The 25,639-nt window shown below is 39.4% G+C and overlaps 2 protein-coding genes across 13 annotated transcripts in view; one reads left to right on the plus strand and one right to left on the minus strand.

Annotated features, from left to right (window-relative positions):
- Window positions 1–1,257: 1,257 nt before the first annotated feature.
- Window positions 1,258–21,350, minus strand: bmerb1 (bMERB domain containing 1). 2 transcript variants are annotated; one of them, XM_077245599.1, is made up of 6 exons: window positions 14,054–14,266; window positions 12,094–12,214; window positions 7,081–7,154; window positions 5,394–5,508; window positions 4,320–4,381; window positions 1,258–3,351 (listed from the first exon to the last, which is right to left on the minus strand). In XM_077245599.1, exons 1-6 carry the CDS (start codon window positions 14,139–14,141, stop codon window positions 3,239–3,241), a joined length of 573 nt encoding a protein of 190 aa, XP_077101714.1. In that variant the 5' UTR covers window positions 14,142–14,266; the 3' UTR covers window positions 1,258–3,238. The 2 variants fall into 2 exon arrangements, with proteins under 2 accessions (XP_077101714.1, XP_077101715.1); XM_077245600.1 differs by lacking the exon at window positions 14,054–14,266 and adding an exon at window positions 20,909–21,350 and having other exon boundaries at window positions 1,491–3,351.
- A 1,119-nt stretch (window positions 21,351–22,469) lies between these two features.
- The window catches only part of mbd5 (methyl-CpG binding domain protein 5), a 36,838-nt gene continuing 33,668 nt past the window's right edge, over window positions 22,470–25,639 (plus strand). For 5 of the 11 annotated variants that reach the window (XR_013207409.1, XR_013207410.1, XR_013207408.1 and 2 more), the window contains exon 1: window positions 22,470–22,764. The gene's annotated coding sequence lies outside the window, so the exon portion shown is untranslated. Of the gene's footprint in view, window positions 23,326–25,639 lie in introns of all 11 variants that reach the window. The other 6 variants (XM_077245573.1, XM_077245572.1, XM_077245571.1 and 3 more) reach the window with 4 other exon arrangements.

Genomic DNA, 25,639 nt, shown 5'->3' on the forward strand with positions numbered 1-25,639 from the left:
GCTTCTCGTGTAAAAACTTTTGCTTCAAACAAGTGTTTTAGTATTAATTTTAATTTAGTAAAGTTTTTTAAATGTCTATACATATTTTATATCGTGCCCACGAATTTGTTTTCCTCGTTTTAGTAAATAATGGCCGTGTTGAACTAATTTGTTCCTTTTTTTGATTTTACTAAAATGAGGTAATGAATTAAGTAAATCGAGCGCACAGTATATATTAAAGTCTCCCTGTGGTGAAAATCCAGCTTTTAATGTTGTTTATATGTCTATGTGGTGTTTTTAAAATGCTTTAAGACAAACCATGTGTAAATTCATAAGTCGACAGCATTGCTGAGTATTTTCTCCTTAAAACTGCAGTGAACCAAAGACAGTTTCAAAAACACGCTTTGAAATCGCTGGTGTTTCTGACGTCACAAACTACCTTGTAACCAATCAGATCAACGTGTGATCGTCAACGAGTGGATCTCTGAGTGAGTGAGTGGAGGCGGGGCTCATTTGCATATTCATAGTACTGCGTATACTAAATGAGGCACTGGTGTCGAGTTACATTGAAGATATTGTAAGGCATGAATAATTTTTTTTTCCAGTGAACAAATCCTTAAATATGTTATTTTGTTGATCAAACATGAGACCATTGCACATTATTTGAAACCTCCATGAAGAATCTGTCACTCGTCATACGCAGTGTTGGAGGGTAATGCAAGTTATGTAATTGGATTACTTTTTAAAGTAGCTAATTTTAAATGTATTAAGCAATGTCTTTGCTGCTGACCTTCAATGATCCAATTGAAGCATACTAGGCAAAAACATCTTTAGTTAAACGTTTAAAAGGTTAATTTGAGCGGCGCCCTCTACTGTACAGGAGTGAACTTGCATTTCCTTCAGCCTGACGCTTATTCATGTCACTTTTGGTCTGAAAGGGCCTTAACATGAGCCAAAAGTAAAACTTCTTTTGTTGTTCTTGTTAAAAACAAACAAGCAAGCCCAGCCAAGGTGAGTAACGTAAAAGTCAACTAATGCATTACTTTCCATAAAAAGTAACTTGTCACGTTTTTAGGGAGTATTGCAATATTGTAACACTTTACTTTTAAAACTCCCCCCAACACTGTTCATACACATCTATTGATTTGTGCTGAATTATTTTTTTATTCCGTGGTGGAAACAAGCTTCCATAAATGCATGACATCCAGTGAGTGGAAAATAAAACCTGATGATGCAACGGTGTTGTGAACATCAGACGTTGAATGAAGGAGCAACACATTCAGCTGAAAGAAACTTTATTTGCAGGATATTCACAAGTGCCACTGATATCCTGCTTTATTCAGATTATCTGACCTGCTTAAATATCACCACATTTCAAAAGGCAACAAATGCCTAAAACTCCAAACACAGTTTTCATATTTGTGTATATCTGACGAGGTGGTGTGTTGATCCAGTTCTGTGTGCAAGAAAACGTACAGAAATCCCTTAAACTTCAGAATCACATTCAAATCTTTAGGGAAGTATATGGAGAACTGTCTTTAATGACACATTATTGAGTGATTTGTTTTTTTTACAGGAGCTGCTTATGTTTAAGAAGAAATATCTGCTGTGTGTGAAAACGGTCTGGACATCTGTTTAAAAACTCATAATAGTGTTATTTTACAGTTTTGGTTGACAGTAATACTGTGGTGAGATTCTGTTGTGCTTGTGACCAATTATTCGTAACTTAATGTTCACACCAACAACAACAACTATAACGATGAAGACAGTTCTAAAAAATTATTCTAATATAAAAGAATAATGTTTTAGCTGTATGGACTCTGCTAATGACACAGAGAAACGAATCCACAGCTAAAACTAGCCTAAGGCCGTGTGTCCACCAAAGCGTTTTAACCGGCTGAAAACGCTGGACGCTCTGCTGAAAACGCCTAGCGCTTGAGAGCGTTTTGGCGGCGCTGTGTTTTTTCAGTTGAGACGATTCGTTGCTATGATACAGAATATCCGCAGCACAGTTTACTCGTAACTGATTTCGTAGATAATTTGTTTCATACTAAAAATTTATTTTTCATCAATTTTGTTCGGTTAGCTCTGCTGGTTGATGTCGTTGTACAGAAAGAGTGTTGTGACAGTTGGTCGGTGTGGTATTAGTCCCGCCCCTCCTCCACTGTGATTGGACGGTTGGGTAAAAAGTGACAGTGATGAGCGCAGCGTTTTACTCAAAGTTGAACATTCTTCAACTCTCGGCGACCAGTAAAAAACGCTCAGCGCTTGAGCATTAAATACGCGCTCAGCGCCTCGTTACGCTCATGGCGTTTAAAAAACGCGGCGCTCCCATTGAAAACGATTGGAATTATACACCAACTGCATGAAAAACGCTTTGGTGGACACACGACCTGACTAATATAAATTTAAAACATTAATCATTGTCTCTATTCAAGACAAGTAACAGTAGTTTTTAGTTAAAAAATTTCAATCATAGATTAATCCTTAAAGTTTCAAAGTTATTCAGTCAAGGTTTTGTTTTGTTTAACATAAATGCTGACCGGGTAGGAATATCAGGCTCCTGTCACTTTAAGAGCGAAGGCACGGATCTAATATACTGGTACACATGCGACTGTTCACTCAAGCCATATCCAACTCGCATATTTTGACACACTTTTTGTGTATTTGTCCATTCAAGCAAAAGACGACGTGAAACGGAGCTCACTCCAGTATTCGCGCGGCTTTCTGAGCGCACTTAACTTCCAGCGCAGCGCAATGATTTGAGTTCCTTTTCGTGTCGTCTTGAATATTTTTAATTGTCGAAGCTTAAACTTAGCCTGACGATGCAGCGCTGGCTCCACTGTCCCGAGCGTCGTCAATGTTCGCAACATTGCATTGTTAGAATTCATAGAAATGTTACCGGCCAAATGGCGATTGACGTAGCTTCATTCACGCGACACTGATTTTTACTTTCATTTTGCGCTTGGCAAATGTAGATTTCAGGCTTTGAACAGAACGATATCATGTGTTAGTGTGGACACTAATATAGTACTCATTATAGTTATGGTTGTTGGTGTGAACGGATCTTTATAGTTAGGCTAATGACTAATGTCCACAAGCTGCTCTTCTGTTCCTCCTGACTGGAACGAATCGCTTGTGACGGAGTAACGGTTGAGTTTTATATGCTGCAGAATCACAGTCTTTTTACTGCTCCAGTGAACAAATCCAAATTCATTAACATATTCATCAGATTGACTTGCCGCGGTTCTCGCGAGCATCACATGACGCTGCACTGAGTGGCGCCGCAGCAGTCTTTGATGAGGGCCGCGCTGCTCCTGCTCAGGGACGGCTTGTTCGCCGGAGCTTCAGGTGTTCGGGGTTTTGGAGCTCCTGCGGTGGAAAGAGCCAATCAGAGCTGAACAAAGATGGGTTACGGGTCACATGACTCTTTTCTGCGTCTGGCTGCGTTCACGCCATGTCAGAATCACCGTGATTACGACTTCATGTCCTTGTAAACTCATAATGGTAAAACTTTACAATAGGGTTCATTAATATATCAATGGCAATGAGCAATACATTTGTTGCTGTATTTGTTCATCTTTGTTAATGTTAGTGAATCCAGCTGTTCATGTAAGTTTATAGTCCATTAACTAAAGTTAACAAGATTTTAATTAAGTATTAGTAAATGTTAATTTTCATTGCATTCATGTCCTCCTGGGAAGTTCGTATTTACGAGTTGGGACGATGTTTCTGACATTATTCTCAGCCGCTGGGTTTAAACAATGTAGTTTAAACACTTTTTAAATATTTCAAAAGTCAAACGTTTAAGGAACATAAATCAAAAATCAGATGAACTATAAACAGATGTCATAAATCATTTCAACTTTAACCTGTTTGACACTTGTCACAGCAACTGCCTTACGTCACTACGTGCAACACTGTCATGTCAAAGTCAAAGTTGAGGTGTGTGTGTGTGTGTGTTGATGCAGTGCAAGGCATGTGAAAACCCCTTAAAGTCACCATGAAATCTAAATGGAATATTATGTATGTTTTATTAGTGCAAATCAGTATTGTTTTAATCTTGCAGCTTCTCTTCTCTGATGACGAGGGCGGGGCTATAACCTGTCACTCACATGAGATCAGCCAATAGCAAACCACAACCATCCAATCAATTCCCCACAGACACATTCAAGCCCCGCCCACATCTGTTCTTGTTCCTGAAGCGTTTCACTCGATATACGACACAATAGAGAAGACAAGATTAGGGTGACTTTCATGATGACTTTAAGAAAGGAAAATAAACATTTATGTGAGAAATGAAAGCAAAAGAAAGTGTCTGTGAACGAGCGAACTCTTACTCTGTATTACACTGATCTTCTGTCGCAGGAACTCGGCCATCTCTTTATCCTCCTCCTGCTCCCTGTTACACACACACACACACAACATCACACACAGATAAATCTCACAACACACACACACACAACATCACATCACACACACACACACCACATCACATCACACACACACACAACATCACACACAGATAAATCTCACAACACACACACACACACAACATCACATCACACACACACACACCACATCACATCACACACACACACAACATCACATCACACACAGATAAATCTCACAACACACACACATCACACACAGATAAATCTCACAACACATACACACACAACATCACATCACACACACACACAACATCACATCACACACACACACACAACATCACATCACACACAGACAAATCTAACAACACACACACACACACAACATCACATCACACACAGATAAATCTCACAACACACACAGACACACACACCACATCTCACACACACACAGACAAACCTCACATCTCTCACACACACACACAGACAAACCTCACATCACACAAGTTTTGTTCATTCTTAGTTCATGTTAACTAAGGTTGTTAACTAATGAAGCTTATTGTAAAGTGTTACTGTTAATATTATTAAATATTGTAGTTTTGTTATGGACTAGTCACTAGTACACTCTTAGAAAGAAAAGGTTCAATGGGTTTCTACATTCTGGACTGGATTTTAATCTCCTCCTGTGTCAATCAAATAATTATTCATGATCATTTGTGTCTCTTTGTATATGGCCTACCTAAACAAAAAGTTTTTTACAAAATCTAAATCAATATATTGATTTACCGGTAAACTATTTCACATCATTTTGAATGTGTGAAATAGAAAAAACAAGATCCAGTTCACAAACGTTAATGTTAAAGATGGCATAATTCTTTCATGTTTAACACGTTATATCTGTTTTTTTCCACCTATAAGGTATGTTTATTTCATATTAAAACAAAATGAATTGAAACTAAATCCGTAAAGTTGATCCAATGATGAATCCCGTAAAAGCTTTAAACGCACAGAAGCTTCTCTGACCTCAGTCGCTCGACTTCTGCGTCCTCCACCAGGAAATCTCTCTTCTGCACCAGCTGATGAATCTCCACGAGTAATCTCTCTTCTCTCTGACGCTGTTTCTTGGTCTTCTCTGCGTCTGTGTGTTCAGGGGAGTGTGTGTTAGATGAGAAGATATTGACCGCTCACATTAATTACATCTGAAACGTCATGCAGCAGGTTTGAGTCTGAACAGTAGAAAACAATAACGCTCAGTTTCACTGGTGAAAATATGCTCTGAGAATGTTTAAGGTATGAAAATGTTATCCTGAATGATCAAAACGTCCAGTTTTTTAAAAGTCCCCGTGGTGAAATTCCAGCTTTTAATGTTGTTCATGTTTATATGGTGTTTTTAATATGCTTTAAGACAAACTATGTGTAAATTCATAAGTCGACAGCATTGCTGAGTATTTTCTCCTTAAAACTGCAGTGAACCAAAGACAGTCTCAAAAACACGGTTTGAAATCGCTGGTGTTTCTGATGTCACAAACTACCTTGTAACCAATCAGATCAACGTGTGATCGTCAACGAGTGGATCTCTGAGTGAGTGAGTGAGTGGAGGCGGGGCTCATTTGCATATTCATAGAGCCCCAGCTGCATATACTAAATGAGGCAAGGGTGTCGAATTACATTGAAGATATTTTAAGGCATGAATTTTTTTTTTTCAAGGAAATCAACTTTTAAATGTCATTTGGTGATCAAAGATGATTTTTAAGGCATAAAATGATTGACTACAGATGACTTTAAATATTATTATTTTTTTATTTATTCTTGATTATACAAACATTAACGGAACATTCCATTGTACCGTTTTGCAAACATTATGGGAATGTTACTTTTGAATGTTCTCCGAAACTAGTAGTAACATTTAATAAAGGGTAGTCGTTCCATGAACGATGTATAAATAATGTTTTGTGCTAACGTTTTGAGAACATTATTAAAGATAACCGAACAAACGCTCTATTAACGTTACTGGAAGAAAGTTTGTTCATAACGTTGCTAGAATGTTCTCTGTCCGCTGGGTCTCGTTTGCTGGATTTCCACTCAGCTATAGATGCAAAGTTTGAATTTGTGCTTAATTGCAAAAATCATTAGAATAAACTCTCTTAAAAGTTTATACTAAGGTGTATTTTCAGTAGTTTTGTATACTGTAAATACAAGTATTAGATAGTCCTTTATTGAGAGTATTCTCTCTTACTGTATATTACGCTGGTATGGATGTTCAAAAATTATCCATAGGAACAAATTGGGGAAGATTGTTAAAACCAAAAAACTCTTTGGTAAACAACAGGTACCATCTATATCTGACCAGATTGGCACAGAAGGCAGACAAGGTTTGTATGGATACAACACATCCACTTTCAGTGGAGTTCAAGCCGCTCCCTTCTGGTCGTAGATATAGATATCCTAAGGTTAGAACAAATCGAGCAAAAAACTCATTCATTCCCATGGCAATAACCCAATCAAATAAGGTGTGGGGAGGGGTATGACTGGAGAACAGAATATATGTGAAATGATTTTATTTATTTATTTTATTTATGACATTGTGCGTGGGAGCAATGTTTGTGTTGTGGATTATGTGTCAATATGCCTGTATTGCACAACAAATTGCCTTTCGGGGACATTAAAGTTGTCTAAGTCTGTAGTTGACAGACACATTCTCTTAAGTCACCTGGTACTGTCACGATCTTCCTCAGCTCCTGTTTCAGGCTCATAATGTCTTTGCAGAGCTGAACATCGTCCATCCTGAGAAGAACACAAGAGAAAAGCTCAGATTCCAGAGCAAGGTGGAGGAGAATCTGAGTGTGTGGTTCAGATACTCGCATGAATCTGAGTGTGTGGATCAGATACTCGCATGAATCTGAGTGTGTGGATCAGATACTCACATGAATCTGAGTGTGTGGATCAGATACTCACATGAATGTGAGTGTGTGGATCAGATACTCGCATGAATCTGAGAGTGTGGATCAGATACTCGCATGAATCTGAGTGTGTGGATCAGATACTCACGTGAATCTGAGTGTGTGGATCAGATACTCGCATGAATCTGAGTGTGTGGATCAGATACTCACATGAATGTGAGTGTGTGGATCAGATACTCGCATGAATCTGAGAGTGTGGATCAGATACTCGCATGAATCTGAGAGTGTGGATCAGATACTCACATGAATCTGAGAGTGTGGATCAGATACTCACGTGAATCTGAGTGTGTGGATCAGATACTCGCATGAATCTGAGTGTGTGGATCAGATACTCGCATGAATCTGAGAGTGTGGATCAGATACTCGCATGAATCTGAGTGTGTGGATCAGATACTCACGTGAATCTGAGTGTGTGGATCAGATACTCGCGTGAATCTGAGTGTGTGGATCAGATACTCAAATGAATGTGAGTGTGTGGATCAGATACTCGCATGAATCTGAGAGTGTGGATCAGATACTCACATGAATCTGAGAGTGTGGATCAGATACTCACATGAATCTGAGAGTGTGGATCAGATACTCACGTGAATCTGAGTGTGTGGATCAGATACTCGCATGAATCTGAGAGTGTGGATCAGATACTCGCATGAATCTGAGTGTGTGGATCAGATACTCGCATGAATCTGAGTGTGTGGATCAGATACTCGCATGAATCTGAGTGTGTGGATCAGATACTCGCATGAATCTGAGTGTGTGGATCAGATAGTCGCATGAATCTGAGTGTGTGGGTCAGATACTCACATGAATCTGAGTGTGTGGATCAGATACTCACGTGAATCTGAGTGTGTGGATCAGATACTCACGTGAATGTGAGTGTGTGGATTAGATACTCGCATGAATCTGAGTGTGTGGATCCGATACTCACGTGAATGTGAGTGTGTGGATCAGATACTCGCATGAATCTGAGTGTGTGGGTCAGATACTCACGTGAATCTGAGTGTGTGGGTCAGATACTCGCATGAATCTGAGTGTGTGGATCAGATACTCACATGAATCTGAGAGTGTGGATCAGATACTCACGTGAATGTGAGTGTGTGGATTAGATACTCGCATGAATCTGAGTGTGTGGATCAGATACTTGCATGAATCTGAGTGTGTGGATCAGATACTCGCATGAATCTCAATGTGTGGATCAGATACTCGCATGAATCTGAGTGTGTGGATTAGATACTCACATGAATCTAGTGTGTGGATTAGATACTCACATGAATCTCAGGGTGTGGATTAGATACTCACATGAATCTAGTGTGTGGATCAGATACTTGCATGAATCTGAGTGTGTGGATCAGATACTCGCATGAATCTCAATGTGTGGATCAGATACTCGCATGAATCTGAGTGTGTGGATTAGATACTCACATGAATCTAGTGTGTGGATTAGATACTCACATGAATCTCAGGGTGTGGATTAGATACTCACATGAATCTAGTGTGTGGATCAGATACTCGCATGAATCTAGTGTGTGGATCAGATACTCGCATGAATCTGAGTGTGTGGATCCGATACTCACGTGAATGTGAGTGTGTGGATCAGATACTCGCATGAATCTGAGTGTGTGGGTCAGATACTCACGTGAATGTGAGTGTGTGGATCAGATACTCGCATGAATTTGAGTGTGTGGGTCAGATACTCGCATGAATCTGAGTGTGTGGATCCGATACTCACGTGAATGTGAGTGTGTGGATCCGATACTCACGTGAATGTGAGTGTGTGGATCAGATACTCGCGTGAATCTGATTGTGTAGGTCAGATACTCGCATGAATCTGAGTGTGTGGGTCAGATACTCGCATGAATCTGAGTGCGTGGTTCAGATACTCGCATGAATCTGAGTGGGTGGATCAGATACTCACATGAATCTGAGTGTGTGGGTCAGATACTCACATGAATCTGAGTGTGTGGATCAGATACTCATATGAATCTGAGTGTGTGGATCAGATACCGCATGAATCTGAGTGTGTGGATCAGATACTCGCATGAATCTGAGTGTGTGGTTTAGATACTCGCATGAATCTGAGTGTGTGGATCAGATAATCGCATGAATCTGAGTGTGTGGATCAGATACTCGCATGAATCTGAGTGTGTGGATCAGATATTCGCATGAATCTGAGTGTGTGGATCAGATACTCGCATGAATCTGAGTGCGTAGATCAGATACTCGCATGAATCTGAGTTGTGTGGATCAGATACTCGCATGAATCTGAGTGTGTGGTTCAGATACTCGCATGAATCTGAGTGTGTGGTTCAGATACTCGCATGAATCTGAGTGTGTGGTTCAGATACTCGCATGAATCTGAGTGTGTGGATCAGGTACTCGCATGAATCTGAGTGTGTGGGTCAGATACTTGCATGAATCTGAGTGTGTGGATCAGAAACTCGCATGAATCTCAGTGTGTGGATCAGATACTCACATGAATCTGAGTGTGTGGATCAGATACTCACATGAATCTGAGTGTGTGGATCAGATACTAGCATGAATTGAGTGTGTGGGTCAGATACTCACATGAATCTGAGTGTGTGGATCAGATACTCGCATGAATCTGAGTGTGTGGATCAGATACTCACATGAATCTCAGTGTGTGGATTAGATACTCACATGAATCTGAGTGTGTGGATCAGATATTCACATGAATCTCAGTGTGTGGATCAGATAATCGCATGAATCTGAGTGTGTGGATCAGATACTCGCATGAATCTGAGTGTGTGGATCAGATACTCGCATGAATCTGAGTGTGTGGATCAGATACTCGCATGAATCTGAGTGCGTAGATCAGATACTCGCATGAATCTGAGTTGTGTGGATCAGATACTCGCATGAATCTGAGTGTGTGGTTCAGATACTCGCATGAATCTGAGTGTGTGGTTCAGATACTCGCATGAATCTGAGTGTGTGGTTCAGATACTCGCATGAATCTGAGTGTGTGGATCAGGTACTCGCATGAATCTGAGTGTGTGGGTCAGATACTTGCATGAATCTGAGTGTGTGGATCAGAAACTCGCATGAATCTCAGTGTGTGGATCAGATACTCACATGAATCTGAGTGTGTGGATCAGATACTCACATGAATCTGAGTGTGTGGATCAGATACTAGCATGAATTGAGTGTGTGGGTCAGATACTCACATGAATCTGAGTGTGTGGATCAGATACTCGCATGAATCTGAGTGTGTGGATCAGATACTCACATGAATCTCAGTGTGTGGATTAGATACTCACATGAATCTGAGTGTGTGGATCAGATATTCACATGAATCTCAGTGTGTGGATCAGATACTCGCATGAATCTCAGTGTGTGGATCAGATACTCACATGAATCTCAGTGTGTGGATTAGATAATCACATGAATCTGAGTGTGTGGATCAGATACTCACATGAATCTCAGTGTGTGGATTAGATACTCACATGAATCTGAGTGTGTGGATCAGATACTCACATGAATCTGAGTGTGTGGATCAGATACACACATGAATCTGAGTGTGTGGATCAGATACTCACATGAATCTGAGTGTGTGGATCAGATACTCACATGAATCTGAGTGTGTGGATCAGATACTCACATGAATCTGAGTGTGTGGATCAGATACTCGCATGAATCTGAGTGTGTGGATCAGATACTCGCATGAATCTGAGTGTGTGGATCAGATACTCACATGAATCTGAGTGTGTGGATCAGATACTCGCATGAATCTGAGTGTGTGGATCAGATACTCGCATGAATCTGAGTGTGTGGATCAGATACTCGCATGAATCTGAGTGTGTGGATCAGATACTCACATGAATCTGAGTGTGTGGATCAGATACTCACATGAATCTCAGTGTGTGGATTAGATACTCACATGAATCTGAGTGTGTGGATCAGATACTCGCATGAATCTCAGTGTGTGGATCAGATACTCACATGAATCTCAGTGTGTGGATCAGATACTCGCATGAATCTCAGTGTGTGGATCAGATACTCGCATGAATCTCAGTGTGTGGATCAGATACTCACATGAATCTCAGTGTGTGGATCAGATACTCGCATGAATCTCAGTGTGTGGATCAGATACTCACATGAATCTCAGTGTGTGGATTAGATAATCACATGAATCTCAGTGTGTGGATTAGATAATCACATGAATCTGAGTGTGTGGATTAGATAATCACATGAATCTGAGTGTGTGGATCAGATACTCACATGAATCTCAGTGTGTGGATCAGATACTCACATGAATCTCAGTGTGTGGATCAGATACTCACATGAATCTCAGTGTGTGGATTAGATAATCACATGAATCTCAGTGTGTGGATCAGATACTCACATGAATCTCAGTGTGTGGATTAGATACTCACATGAATCTGAGTGTGTGGATTAGATACTCACATGAATCTCAGTGTGTGGATTAGATACTCACATGAATCTGAGTGTGTGGATTAGATACTCACATGAATCTGAGTGTGTGGATTAGATACTCACATGAATCTGAGTGTGTGGATTAGATACTCACATGAATCTGAGTGTGTGGATTAGATACTCACATGAATCTCAGTGTGTGGATTAGATACTCACATGAATCTGAGTGTGTGGATCACATACTCACATGAATCTCAGTGTGTGGATCAGATACTCGCATGAATGTCAGTGAGTGGATCAGATACTCACATGAATCTGAGTGTTTGGTTCAGATTCTCGCATGAATCTCAGTGTGTGCTTCAGATACTCACATGAATCTGAGTTCGGACTCGCGTCTCACCAGAACCTCCCGCAGGCGTTGAATACGAGCCATTTCTGCCTCGATGTCGTCTGGAGACATGGAGCTTTCAGCCATCGACACGTCCATCTGGCCTAGAGCGCAAACAGACGGAGGGTGAGTGTGAGTTTGTGTGTGTAAATGAGTCCTGCCTGTTGCGACATTACCTTCTCTGCCTTCCTTTATAAAATAACCTTTTTAACATAGTAAAATCTACATATCGTTCCCAACGAAAGTATTGTTTGGCGTAAAACACATGTTGATTACTTAAATAAGGTGTTTCCTCACAAAAGCGGTTTATTCAGTGTAGTGAAGCCTCCTCTCCATTGACATCATTCATAAAAACGGCCTCTGCTCTCCTTCTCTGTGTACCAGCGTTAGCATTAGTCGTTACGCTTTTTTGGCTAAAGGTTGCAGGCTTGTCATCTAGTGGCTTTGCCTTCTCTTCCCAGTCTGTCAGTAACACTCTGTTTAGTTCCTGTCTCTATGAACCCCCTCCTTCTGAAAAGCACACTGTGCTCTGATTGGTCGGCTAGATCAGCGTGTTGTGATTGGTCGAGTGCTTCGAGTGTGTTTGGGAAATGTCCCGCTTTTCCCATAACCGCCAGTTTAACACACTACTAACTAACTCAACCAGGCCCCGCCCCTTTATTCTGCGTATTAATTATTATAATGAGGAATATTGTGACATGTTCGTTCCCGGAAGAAACTCAAGACTACAATGGAGGCGTTTCAGGAATTCAGAAACACTGACACTGATATAGAGAATAACTGGAGATTTTTCTTGCTAAAACCGCAACATTACTCACTAAATACAGATGAACATGGAAAAAGTCATCATACAACTCCTTTAACCCATAATAAATAATTTTGTTGGTATAAATTATTTAGGTTTATTCAGCAATATTAAGTAATATTTTAGACTTTGTGAGTATTGATGTTATTTTTTTCAGGTAACCATTTTTTCTGTGTGTTTCTTTATAAGCTCAACAGATACACATCATGTGTATCCATGTACAGATATTATGTAAAAAATGGCTGAACAAAATTGTGCAATTTGGCAAACATTATTTCCCAAAAGGCCTCAATACAGTGGAAATAAAATTTTTTATATTTTCATGATAATATTTTAGAGTAAGCGGAAATAAAATTATTAATTATGCAAAAAATTGGAAATGTGCTAATTACTCAAATGAGTAATAAAAGAACAGAAATATTATTAAATTAAATTAAATCTTCCGTTTAGAAGTCAATGTGTTATTTCCACCGCAGGAAGTTATTAAACACAACATTTGTAATATTTTAGTATCATTGAGATTATATCTTTATTAATATTTTGATTTAATAGTTTACATTTTCATGCGTTTTTTTTCTTTTATGTCTATACAGTTTTTATTAATTTTTGATATTTGGCAACTAGCTGAAATAAGTTCAACTTTAAAATATTTTATTTTGTTGTTTGTTTATCCTATTTCAACATAAATGTTTATGGTTTTAGTTTGAATGAACTATTATAATCATGAAAGGGTCACAAATAGACAAAAAAACGGGTGACCCTTAAAAACAAGAGAGGTCATCAGTGTTATTGAAAACTGATTTTTTTCTTTTGATACAAATTAATAACAACAACAAAAAAAAATCATAACTGATAACATCAGCATAAATATCGCGTCTAACAACACTGCAATCATATCTAATATTAAACCTGATTTATCACTGAAAATAACACTAATATAATATCAATGACTGAATAAAATAATATCTGATAGAAACGCTAATGCACGTCTGATAATAATATTGAAATCATACATCTATCTAATTAATAAGACTACTAACAGATGGACAATAACACTAATGGCAGCGAAACAATATCCGATAATAAAAACAAAATGATATCTGATAATAATAACATGTAAATCTGAAGAGACTGTCACCTTTGTCTCTGCTCCGGTTTGTCTCGCGCATCGCGCCGTATGTTTTCATCGTCCCGTCGCTCACAGAAAGGGCTTTCTTTAGTTCCATGGTAAATGTTGATGTCCCAGATGTGGGATTTCTCTGATTTCTTTGATTTCGTCTCTGTAATCACGCTGATCTGCGCGCATCGAACAACATCCTGACAGAATGAAGCTCCGTGACGTCACCGTGATGAGGGATGCAGAGCGCATGCGCACAAGGGACGAAGGGCTGACACAACATGGGCCAATAACGCTACTCTGCATTAACATTGATACCAGTAACGCATTATTAAATTGCATGATCAAATAATCATACTGAGTGGCCTATAGTTAGTGTTTAAATAGGTGCGTAATGTTTTTAATTGTTCTTTTTGTCAACATGTGCTTAAAGGAAGGTCTACATTTGAGTCCTTTTCCTCTCAGCTGACAAAGAACGTTCTGAGAACTTTAGCTAACGTTCTGTCAAGGTTCTCTCAAAGTTGAACAAACGTTCTTTCAGTAACATTAATAGAATGTTCGTTAAAATGATGTGCTCTTTATTAATGTAACGTTAGCACGAAAATGTAACGGTTTTCCCCCCAAAAAATGTTTTGCTTGGATGTTCATCTAACGTTTTTTTTTTTAAATATAACTACTTGTTTCAGAACGTTCAAAGAACATTTAAAAGTAACATTCCCATAATGTTTGAAGAATGATACAATGCAATGTTCCCTTAACGTTCGTAAAACTAAGAAAAAACCCCATCAAAACATTTAAAAATGTAAAGAAATAAATAAAAAATGTGGAAACATCTTTTTGACTTTATTGAAAAATTATAACACTACATTTCTATATGATAGCCTTCATTAATGCAGTGAGTATCAATCATGAACATTACAGTGAAGAATACTTTACAACATTTATTAATCAGTTAATATATAAATTAGCTATTTAGTCCTGTTAATATTTGACTAATGTTAATAAAACCTTATTGTAAAGTTATACCCAAACGTCCAACTTATTGCATTGAACAGTATATACAAATGTTTGATGTATTATAAAAAAATGCCTGTTATTTTATAACTTTGTTTTATTGTTAACATATATTTTACATGAAACAGAATACACAATTATAATCCTCCCCATGTGCGATACATTCATTTCAATTAAAAAAGATTATTAAGATGTTCAAGATATTTACAGTTTACAGTTTTCCGTCCCATACGACAATATGTAAAACCCATTAAATACATTTTAATAATTTCACTAAATTTGCTGTAGATTGACAACTGATGTACAAAACAAATAAAATCAAAAAATTAAAAGTAGCATTAAGAAAATGTATGTTTGAACAAAGGAATTAGCTGCTTACTACAAAAATCATAGCATATATTAGCATAAAAAATCAAAGATTATATTAGTAAGGTACCATATTCAAAGCATCAAACACAGAAGAAAGTCTAATGTAAATATGCTGTGACCAGATTGCAATAAAACCCTTAATTAGGAAAAACTTCAGTGATCATTCATTAATAATTATAACGTTTGTTGCAACCGGCCTTAAATCCTGAAATAAATACATTTCCACTGAATCTTTTTTGCAAAACACTAATTAAACCCCATTCAGACACGCATACAAATAAATATTAGTACAATAACTAAATGCATGTCTCAGGAACCGTGTGTGAATCAAAAAATGAAGACAAACAAAACAAACATAATAAATTAACACAATTAAGGGGATTGGTTTCATCAACAGAAACTCAAATTATGTTATCTGAACCACATAAAGTTGATTTGACAAAAGAAAAAAAAAATCATGAAAATATTTTTTTTTTACAGTGTACAAATAAATATTGGTACTAAATTTATGTCCCAGGAATCGTGTTTGAATGACGGAATCAAAAAATGGATACAAACAAAACTAATATATCAGGAAGAATTAAATATTAAAAACTACCGTCTTTAAAAAAAAACAAAAAAAAAACGTTTTTCTAAAAAGGCAACCTCAAAAACCAGGAAAAGTGGATCTCTCCATCTACTTTGGACCGGTCACAAATAATCTCCATATGCTTTTCCAAATTTTCTAACGTAGAACAGAACGAAGCTCCCTGAGTTTCATTCACCGCTGCTCTTCCCTGAGATCGGCGGTTCTGGTTTGCGCGGGACGGCTCTGATCCAGTCCAGCGCTGGCGTGACGGTCCCGTCTCCGCTCCGGTGGGAGAAGCAGAGGAACCCGGCCCAGAGGAACACGCAGCAGCCGGAGAACATCGTGCGGATCAGCGCCGGGACCAGGGAGAAGTTCAGGAACTGTGAGCCGTGAAGAGCACTGACATGAGAACCACACACACACACACACACACACACACACACACACACACACACACACACACACACACACACACTACCCTACTCTCAGAGGACAAGGGGCAAGTCCACAATATTTGATATATTCTTAATGCTCTCCATTACGCAGTGTTCTGTTTCATGTTAGGATCAGTGTTGGGGGTAACGCATTACAAGTAACTTGAGTTACGTAATCATTACTTTTTTCAAGTAACTAGTAAAGTAACGCATTACTTTTAAATTTACAATAAAATATCAGAGTAACTTTTCCAAATAAGTAACGCAAGTTACTTTATTTTTCCATTTATTGACTGACAGTCCCTATCTTGAAAGAAAACCCCTTTAACAATACTAAGCAAAAATGACTTTATAAATAAACTTTTTTTTACAATTTTTATTCCTCAAGCATGTTGAACCCTGCATCCAATTCTTCAATCCAGAACGGTAGAACAGCTAATCTTAATATATAAAACCTTACTCTAAAGTTATACCCAAACGTCCAACTTATGCATTGAACAGTATACAAATGATTGATGTATCATAAAAAAATGCCTGTTATTTTATAAATTCATCTGTTGATGTAAGGTTTTTAACGGCGCCCTCTACTGTACAGGAGTGAATATGCATTTCCTTCAGCCTGAGGATTATTCACTTCACTTTTGGTGTGAAAGGGTCTTTACATTTGCCAGAAATATAACTTTTTTTGATGTTATTAAAAAACAAACAAACAAGCAGGCCAAGCCCAGGTGAGAAAAAGTAACGCAAAAGTAATGGAATGCATTACATTCCATAAAAAGTAACTAAGTAACACAATTAGTTACTTTTTTTTTTAGGGAGTAACGCAATATTGTAATGCATTACTTTTAAAAGTAACTTTCCCCAACACTGGTTATGATAACAAAATTATTTAAAAGTTAAATTCTTAGGCCGCTCTGCTTCATGGCTCGTCACTGTCAGAATGATCGAAATGGCCAATCACAGCAGAGTAGGCGGGGCTTAGCGTTCACAGAAGAGGAGAGCAAATGCTATCACTTACATTATTTAAAGTCATTCATAACTGAATTCGATGAGAGAAGAAACATTTCGTTTTTTACACAGACATACTAATAAGAGTGAATGTGTGCATATTTTTAAATAGTACTTACAAATAGTTTAAATTGATTAGTTCACCACTTCAATTAAAACTAGGATTATTTATTTTTCTTTATTCCCTTAAATTCCTTTTAATTATTAAAGAATTCCCTCCCCCCAAAAACTTTAATCTCATAGTTCACCCAAAAATGAAAATTATCCCATGATTTACTCACTCTCACGCCGTCCTAGGTGTATATGACTTTCTTCTTTTAGCACAATCAGAGTTATATTAAAAAATATCCTCTTCCAAGCTTTATAATGGGAGTGAATGGTAACTGAGATTTTGAAGCCCGAAAAAGCACATCCATCCATCATAAAAGTGATCCATACGATTCTAGAGGTTAATAAAGGACTTCTGAAGCAAAGCCATGCATTTTTTGTAAAAAAAACCAAACAAACATATTTATAACTTTATAAACTATAATCACTGGCTTCTGGTAACAGCTGACGAGAGTCTAGTTCTGGGGGAAGTGACCTCTGACCCAACGCATGACCTCTGACCTGACGCATGATATATTGACAAACGCAGAAGCAAAGAGGATAGAGCAAACCAAAACAGGGGTCACGAATCAGAAAATTTCTTAATTAGAAAAATTATTTTGGGGACTACCCTCATCTAAGCTTACGCTACTCCTACATCACGCGTCAGGTCAGAGGTCACTCTTCCACTGGAACTAGATTTGTGTACGGCCGGTACCGGAAAACAGTCATTTATAAAGTTATAAATATGGATATTTTCTTACAAAAACACATCGCTTCCACTGAAACTAGACTCCTGTATGGCTATGATTATATATTTTTGTGAATTTGGGGGCGGGGCTATCAAGATAGAGGTGTGATTCTATTGGCTAGGGGCGTGTTTGTTTTGTCGAACGTTTCTCAGAAGTCGCTTACTGCACCTTTAAATGTGAGAAAGTGTTGTGAGTGCGATTTACCTGCATAAACGGCCAGTACATGAGCCCGGTCTGCACAGAGAAACAAACACAGGTATGTGACTTTATCCTGATGCCTTGCAAATCTGATATTTTCCAGCAAAACTACAGATCCGTATAAATGACACCTGCAGACTCACCTTGTACGTATTGAGGAATTTCTCCTTCCAGTCCTGCAGGATCTCATCTCTGCCCTCCATGAAACTCACACCTGCTCAATGACATCATCAAAACACATCTCACATCATAAGACCTGTCAGTCAGTCACCTGTGTATGACATCATCACAACACATCTCAAGTCATACGACCTGTCAGTCAGTCACCAGTGTATGATATCATCACAACACATCTCAACTCATGTCATAAGACCAGTCAGTCACCTGTGTATGACATCATCACAACACATCTCATGTCACACCTCACGTCATACGACCAGTCAGTCGCTCACCTGTGTATGACATCATCACAACACATCTCGGCGTCATACGACCAGTCAGTCACTCACCTGTGTATGACATCATCACAACACATCTCAACTCATGTCATAAGACCAGTCAGTCACCTGTGTATGACATCATCACAACACATCTCAACGTCACACCTCACGTCATACGACCAGTCAGTCACTCACCTGTGTATGACATCATCACAACACATCTCATGTCATAAGACCTGTCAGTCGCTCACCTGTGTATGACATCATCACAACACATCTCAACTCATGTCATAAGACCAGTCAGTCACCTGTGTATGACATCATCACAACACATCTCAACGTCACACCTCACGTCATACGACCAGTCAGTCGCTCACCTGTGTATGACATCATCACAACACATCTCATGTCATAAGACCTGTCAGTCGCTCACCTGTGTATGACATCATCACAACACATCTCAAGTCATACTACCCGTCAGTCGCTCACCTGTGTATGACATCATCACAACACATCTCACGTCATACGACCAGTCAGTCACTCACCTGTGTATGACATCATCACAACACATCTCACGTCATAAGACCTGTCAGTCGCTCACCTGTGTATGACATCATCACAACACATCTCAACTCATGTCATAAGACCAGTCAGTCACCTGTGTATGACATCATCACAACACATCTCAACGTCACACCTCACGTCATACGACCAGTCAGTCACTCACCTGTGTATGACATCATCACAACACATCTCATGTCATAAGACCTGTCAGTCGCTCACCTGTGTATGACATCATCACAACACATCTCAACTCATGTCATAAGACCAGTCAGTCACCTGTGTATGACATCATCACAACACATCTCAACGTCACACCTCACGTCATACGACCAGTCAGTCACTCACCTGTGTATGACATCATCACAACACATCTCACGTCATACTACCCGTCAGTCACTCACCTGTGTATGACATCATCACAACACATCTCACGTCATAAGACCTGTCAGTCGCTCACCTGTGTATGACATCATCACAACACATCTCACGTCATAAGACCTGTCAGTCAGTCAACTGTGTATGACATCATTACAACACATCTCATGTCACACCTCACGTCATACGACCAGTCAGTCGCTCACCTGTGTATGACATCATCACAACACATCTCATGTCACACCTTACGTCATACGACCAGTCAGTCGCTCACCTTTGTATGACATCATCACAACACATCTCATGTCATAAGACCTGTCAGTCGCTCACCTGTGTATGACATCATCACAACACATCTCATGTCATAAGACCTGTCAGTCGCTCACCTGTGTATGACATCATCACAATACATCTCACGTCACACCTCACGTCATACGACCAGTCAGTCGCTCACCTGTGTATGACATCATCACAACACATCTCATGTCACACCTTACGTCATACGACCAGTCAGTCGCTCACCTGTGTATGACATCATCACAACACATCTCATGTCATAAGACCTGTCAGTCGCTCACCTGTGTATGACATCATCACAACACATCTCATGTCATAAGACCTGTCAGTCGCTCACCTGTGTATGACATCATCACAATACATCTCACGTCACACCTCACGTCATACGACCAGTCAGTCGCTCACCTGTGTATGACATCATCACAACACATTTCACGTCATAAGACCTGTCAGTCAGTCACCTGTGTATGACATCATCACAACACATCTCACGTCATAAGACCAGTCAGTCAATCACCTGTGTATGACATCATCTCAACACATCTCACGTCACACCCCACGTCATAAGACCAGTCAGTCAATCACCTGTGTATGACATCATCTCAACACATCTCACGTCATAAGACCTGTCAGTCAGTCACCTGTGTATGACATCATCAAAACACATCCACGTCACACCTCACGTCATAAGACCAGTCATTCACCTGTGTATGACATCATCACAACACATCACACGTCATAAGACCAGTCAGTCAGTCACCTGTGCTCACCTGTGTAGAATGCGCTGATGGCGAGCGGCGCGGCGAGCGTCTGGTCCAGCACGAGCTTCTGCATCACCGCTCGCAACGCGTTGCCGGGGAAGCGTCGCTCCAGGAAACGCATCCAGAAGAAATTGAAGTTGCCGTGAAAGCTGAACGCGACCACGGCCACGTTTCTCGTGTGCGACCAGTCCACCGGTTCTTTACGAGAGAAGCGCTGTTGCACGAGATCCCCGCCCGCGAACAGGCACCCGTACAGGGTCACATTGGTCGCCCACGGGAAGCGTCTGACAGGCGTTAACAGCGCGTCGCGCATCTCAGCTGCGGCCTTTCATTAATAACAACAATGATCCACAAAAAGTTGAGATGGAATTTGGATTGATCCTCAACGCTGTTACAAGATCCTTATAGTTATAAAAACTCTAATGTACTGTGTCTGTTTGACAGTCTTCAGTGGGAAGGGCAACCGAGAGACGCGCATGCGCAGAACCACCCTATCGCCACGCCCACTCAACAGAAAGGGAGTAAATCGGGCTGCAAACTTTTTTATTTTTATTGCTTATTTAATTATTTATTCTTGTGTACAACACAAGACCGTGAACAACCAATAACATAAGACACAAGCACCAGGATGAACACTAACTAATTAACTAGATAGCAAGGCGCAGAATGAAGGCAAACGATTAGCAGACAAAGACAATAAAAGACTATTTAATATTTTACCATAGAGGAACACAAAGTTTGAGACCTTCCATTTATTATTTTAAATAAATACATGAATAAATGCAATTTCAGAAAGGGCGGACTTTACCATCAACCACTCGTTCCTTAATTCTACTTGACATTGACATAGACTTGACAAGTTAATATTTTGAATAAACAATAATTCGATTGCCGTTTTAAGTACTTTACATTTTTAACTATATATGTTTTTAAATAAACAGTTAGAAAGTATAGCATATAGTTTGTTTTCCTTGAGTTTTTGAGTTATTTGAAATATAAATAATTTTATATTGGTGTAATAATGGTGTATTCATTGCTTAAATTAGCTCATTGTTTCTGCCTTAAATGATTACATTGTTTAAATTAATATTTTTTAGATAACTATGATTTTGTATCTGTACATTTCTGAAATACATAACTTTGACAGTTTCCTCTGATAACAGATCACTCTAAATTGTAATGTGGACTGTTTTCTGTAAAGCTGCTTTGAAACGATGTGTATTGAGAAAAGCACTATACAAATAAATGTGAATTGAATTGAATTGTATTCATGTAATAATAACTTTGAACTGTTAAAAGTGTTATTCATTTATTTGAATTTTACAATCTATATTTCTGTAAATATTTTATTATGTACGGGATGCAAATGCAAAGGACACTGACACAGCTGAGCATAACGTTTTTTAATCGGCCTATTTATTTATGTATTTATTTTAGTTTAGTTTTTTTTTTTGCTGACCATTTACAGGTATGAATCATATTCACGAGGCATCAATGTTCTGATGAAACATTTAACAAACATTTAACATTCGTGTGTCCCGTCATGCCCCGGTGCATTGTGGTCGCTGTCAGGGCGCATGCGCACAACGGAGCTCCATCTTTCCATCCCGAGCGCAGAAGAGCAGCGGATGTGTTGATGCTTGTGGACGTTTTGTTTTTATTTTTAAACGCTCAGAGTCGATGTGAAACAAACCCAAGCGAACTCTTCCTCCGTTATTATCCTCATGGGAGCTTCCAGCGGACAGAAATGATGCGTGTGGCGGGTGTTATGAGGTAGATCGAGCCGCTGCTGCTGTGCTTCGGCCGCGGCGACACATTTGAGTGTAAATTCGCTAAAAGAGTGTTACCGGCCCGCACGCGAGCAGGTACGTTTGTGTACGTGTGATTGTATGTTTGTTGCGCGTGTGTTATTTAGGTTAGCAGTTAGCTGTGTGTATATGTATGTGTGTGTGTGTGTGTGCGCGCGCGTGCGCGCTCGCTCGCTCGCTCGGATTCACCCGCAGCCATAATGAGCCCAGAGCTTCATCCCGAACCGAGCCGAGCCTGTGCTGAGCCGCGATCCGACCTCTGATGCTCCTCGACATCATCTCGGGCTAGCTTTAGCCGTAGATGTGCGCCAGCAGCTCATTTATCTGCTCTGGGTTAGTGTTATCATTAGTAATTGCTGAAATAAGTGATTGTGAATGTGATATTTGTCGCTATACAAGAACACAAGTGTGTGAGCAGGACGTTTACTGTTTCATCTCTGTCAGTATATCTTCAAGAGAGAGAGTCTGATCACGTCTGATAATCTCATTATTTTACTGTCAGTACAACTGTCACTCATATATCAGCGTGATTACAGTGATTACCACAGTATTTACAGATATCAGTCGGTGGATAAACCTGAATGCCGAGATGGGAATCTTATGTCATGTTAATGACAGGTAGGCAACACCTGGAGTGTGTGTCTCTCTCTCTCTCTCTCTCTCTCTCTCACACACACACACAAACACACACACCCATGATGTGTCTAATACAACACTCATGTAGTGATCAAGACGTTCTGTGTCTCTTTCACGTACTGTATTTTATCCTGTTGTCGTTTAACTTGTGAATATTTCTCTGTGCTTTGTGAGCTGATAGCATTGTCATTTTTGATCTTGTTGTGTCAGCACACATTGTAGTAAATGACCTCTGACCTCTTTAAGGTCACTGCAGGGCAGAACAGCTGGACTCTGTAGGTCTGTCCTAATTTGCATACTTGTGCACTATTCTATGCCATTTTGTAATATATAGGATGATGCACTTAATTAACCGAAAAAGCAAAGTGTTGCATGTTGGATGCTTCATGCACTCGACAGCTTTACTTAGTGAAGGATTGATGTTGAATGACAAAATATTGTATAATTCATACAGTTGAGTGCATAGTGCGTCATTTGGGACACAAGTTGTGTGTATGATCACATTGTGTCATCTCCGGTGGTGTTGTCAGTCAGTTTCAGTGTAGTTTGTGCAGATTAGCACCTGATTGCTCAAGAAATGGGTTTCATTCTTGTTAGAATCTCCTCTGACAGCATGTGTGTATGTGTGTGTGTGCGCTGCACATTCAGACCTGTAGTGAGTCAGCAACGCAGTGACACACACAGCTGCTCGTCTTCTCGTGAATGTGGCCGTGTCTTCTCTAAGTCCAGCGTTGAGGTTTGTGTGATCCGGACTCAGACCTGTTCACACTGCTGATGTTCAGGAGTGAATTCAGATCACACACACGAATACACACATCTCAGTTCTTGATTCAATCTGCCTGTTGTTTGTGCTTCAGATTAGAAAAGCTACGTTCACACTGCAAGATTTAGTGCTCAGATCCTATTTTTTTGTATAGCAGTTCAATTTGTAGTTTAAATGTGGCCAATATCAGATTCCAGTGTGAACAGATCATGATCCTGAACTGACTTGCACGCACAAAAGAGCGATTAAAAAGACGTCACGCAGTGGGAACAATAAAGTAAGTGATTGCCTGTTTATTTATAGTGTGATCTGCAAGTGAATGTGTGCGCCGGCAATATAAAATAACAACGACAAAGAAGAGCAGAGTTTTTAAACATTTGATAATACGAGCCCTCGTGTTTTGCTTTGTATATAGAGCTGTGTCTGTAATACTGGAGTTCGAAGCCTGTGATTTTACTCGAATTTCCTGACTTATCTCCCGGATATGATGTCAATAAGCTATTGCTAACTGAATGATATTTCATAAACAGAAACAATTCTTTACCGCATACTGCTATACCATACGTCATTTGTTTTCGCTCTTCTGATGATTTTCAGCCTTATCTTTCTGCAAATTGTATAGTTGTGGTGTATAGCGATATGACCCAGCACACAAATTACTGTCAAAACACTCCAACACAGCCTCCATTCTTAACGAAAGATGGATAAAAAAGCGCACAGGAAACAAAAACCGTGAAAAAATTCAATCACAGAGATGCCGATCCGCACGGGATTAAGATCACAGACAACCTCCGCAATTATTACAACTGATTAGAGGTCACAGGTAATACTAATCCACTGCCAATAGGGCTTTTCTGTCTTGATAACATCGGCTATGTAAAATGTGACTCCCATGAGCTCAGAATTGTGACGAATGTTGCTCTAGACGAGTGACAAAGTCGGATGAATTTGGATGTGACGGTTCGGACTGCGGTCGCACTGCAGACATCTGGGCTGTGTGGGATTTAGGAACACATGTGGAAGTGGCACAAATGTGAATCGAAAAGATCAGATTCCATGTGGTTTGTGCCGCTCACACTGTCATGGGAAAAAACAATCTGAGTCACATTTGAGCAAAAAAAAAATCAGATTTGGGCCACTTTTGCCTGCAGTCTGAACGTCGACTTACTGTTTATTAAGTGCCCTAAATTCATCCAGGATTTCAACATGATCTTTCTCTTTGCGGGCCGTCGTTTTGAAATCAACACAGTGTTATGTAGTCATGCTGATGCCTTCACATTATAAAGGTCTGCTGTGCCACATTTCATATAGGTGGAGCTAATCTGTCCTGACCAATCAGAGCTCACCTGTCAACATGTATGTTGCTCTGTAGAGTTGAGTAAAATTTAGTAAAATGTAATTTATTCCTGTGATCAAAGCTGAATTATCAGCATCATTACTCCAGTCTTCAGTGTCACATGATCCTTCAGAAATCAGTATAATATGATGATTTGATGCTCAAGAAACATTTATGGTTATTATTGTTGAGAACAA

This window comes from Siphateles boraxobius, unplaced genomic scaffold (genome assembly GCF_051911475.1).
Source record: "Siphateles boraxobius isolate OS27281-9 unplaced genomic scaffold, OSU_SipBor_1 27, whole genome shotgun sequence".
NCBI classification, from domain to species: domain Eukaryota; kingdom Metazoa; phylum Chordata; class Actinopteri; order Cypriniformes; family Leuciscidae; genus Siphateles; species Siphateles boraxobius.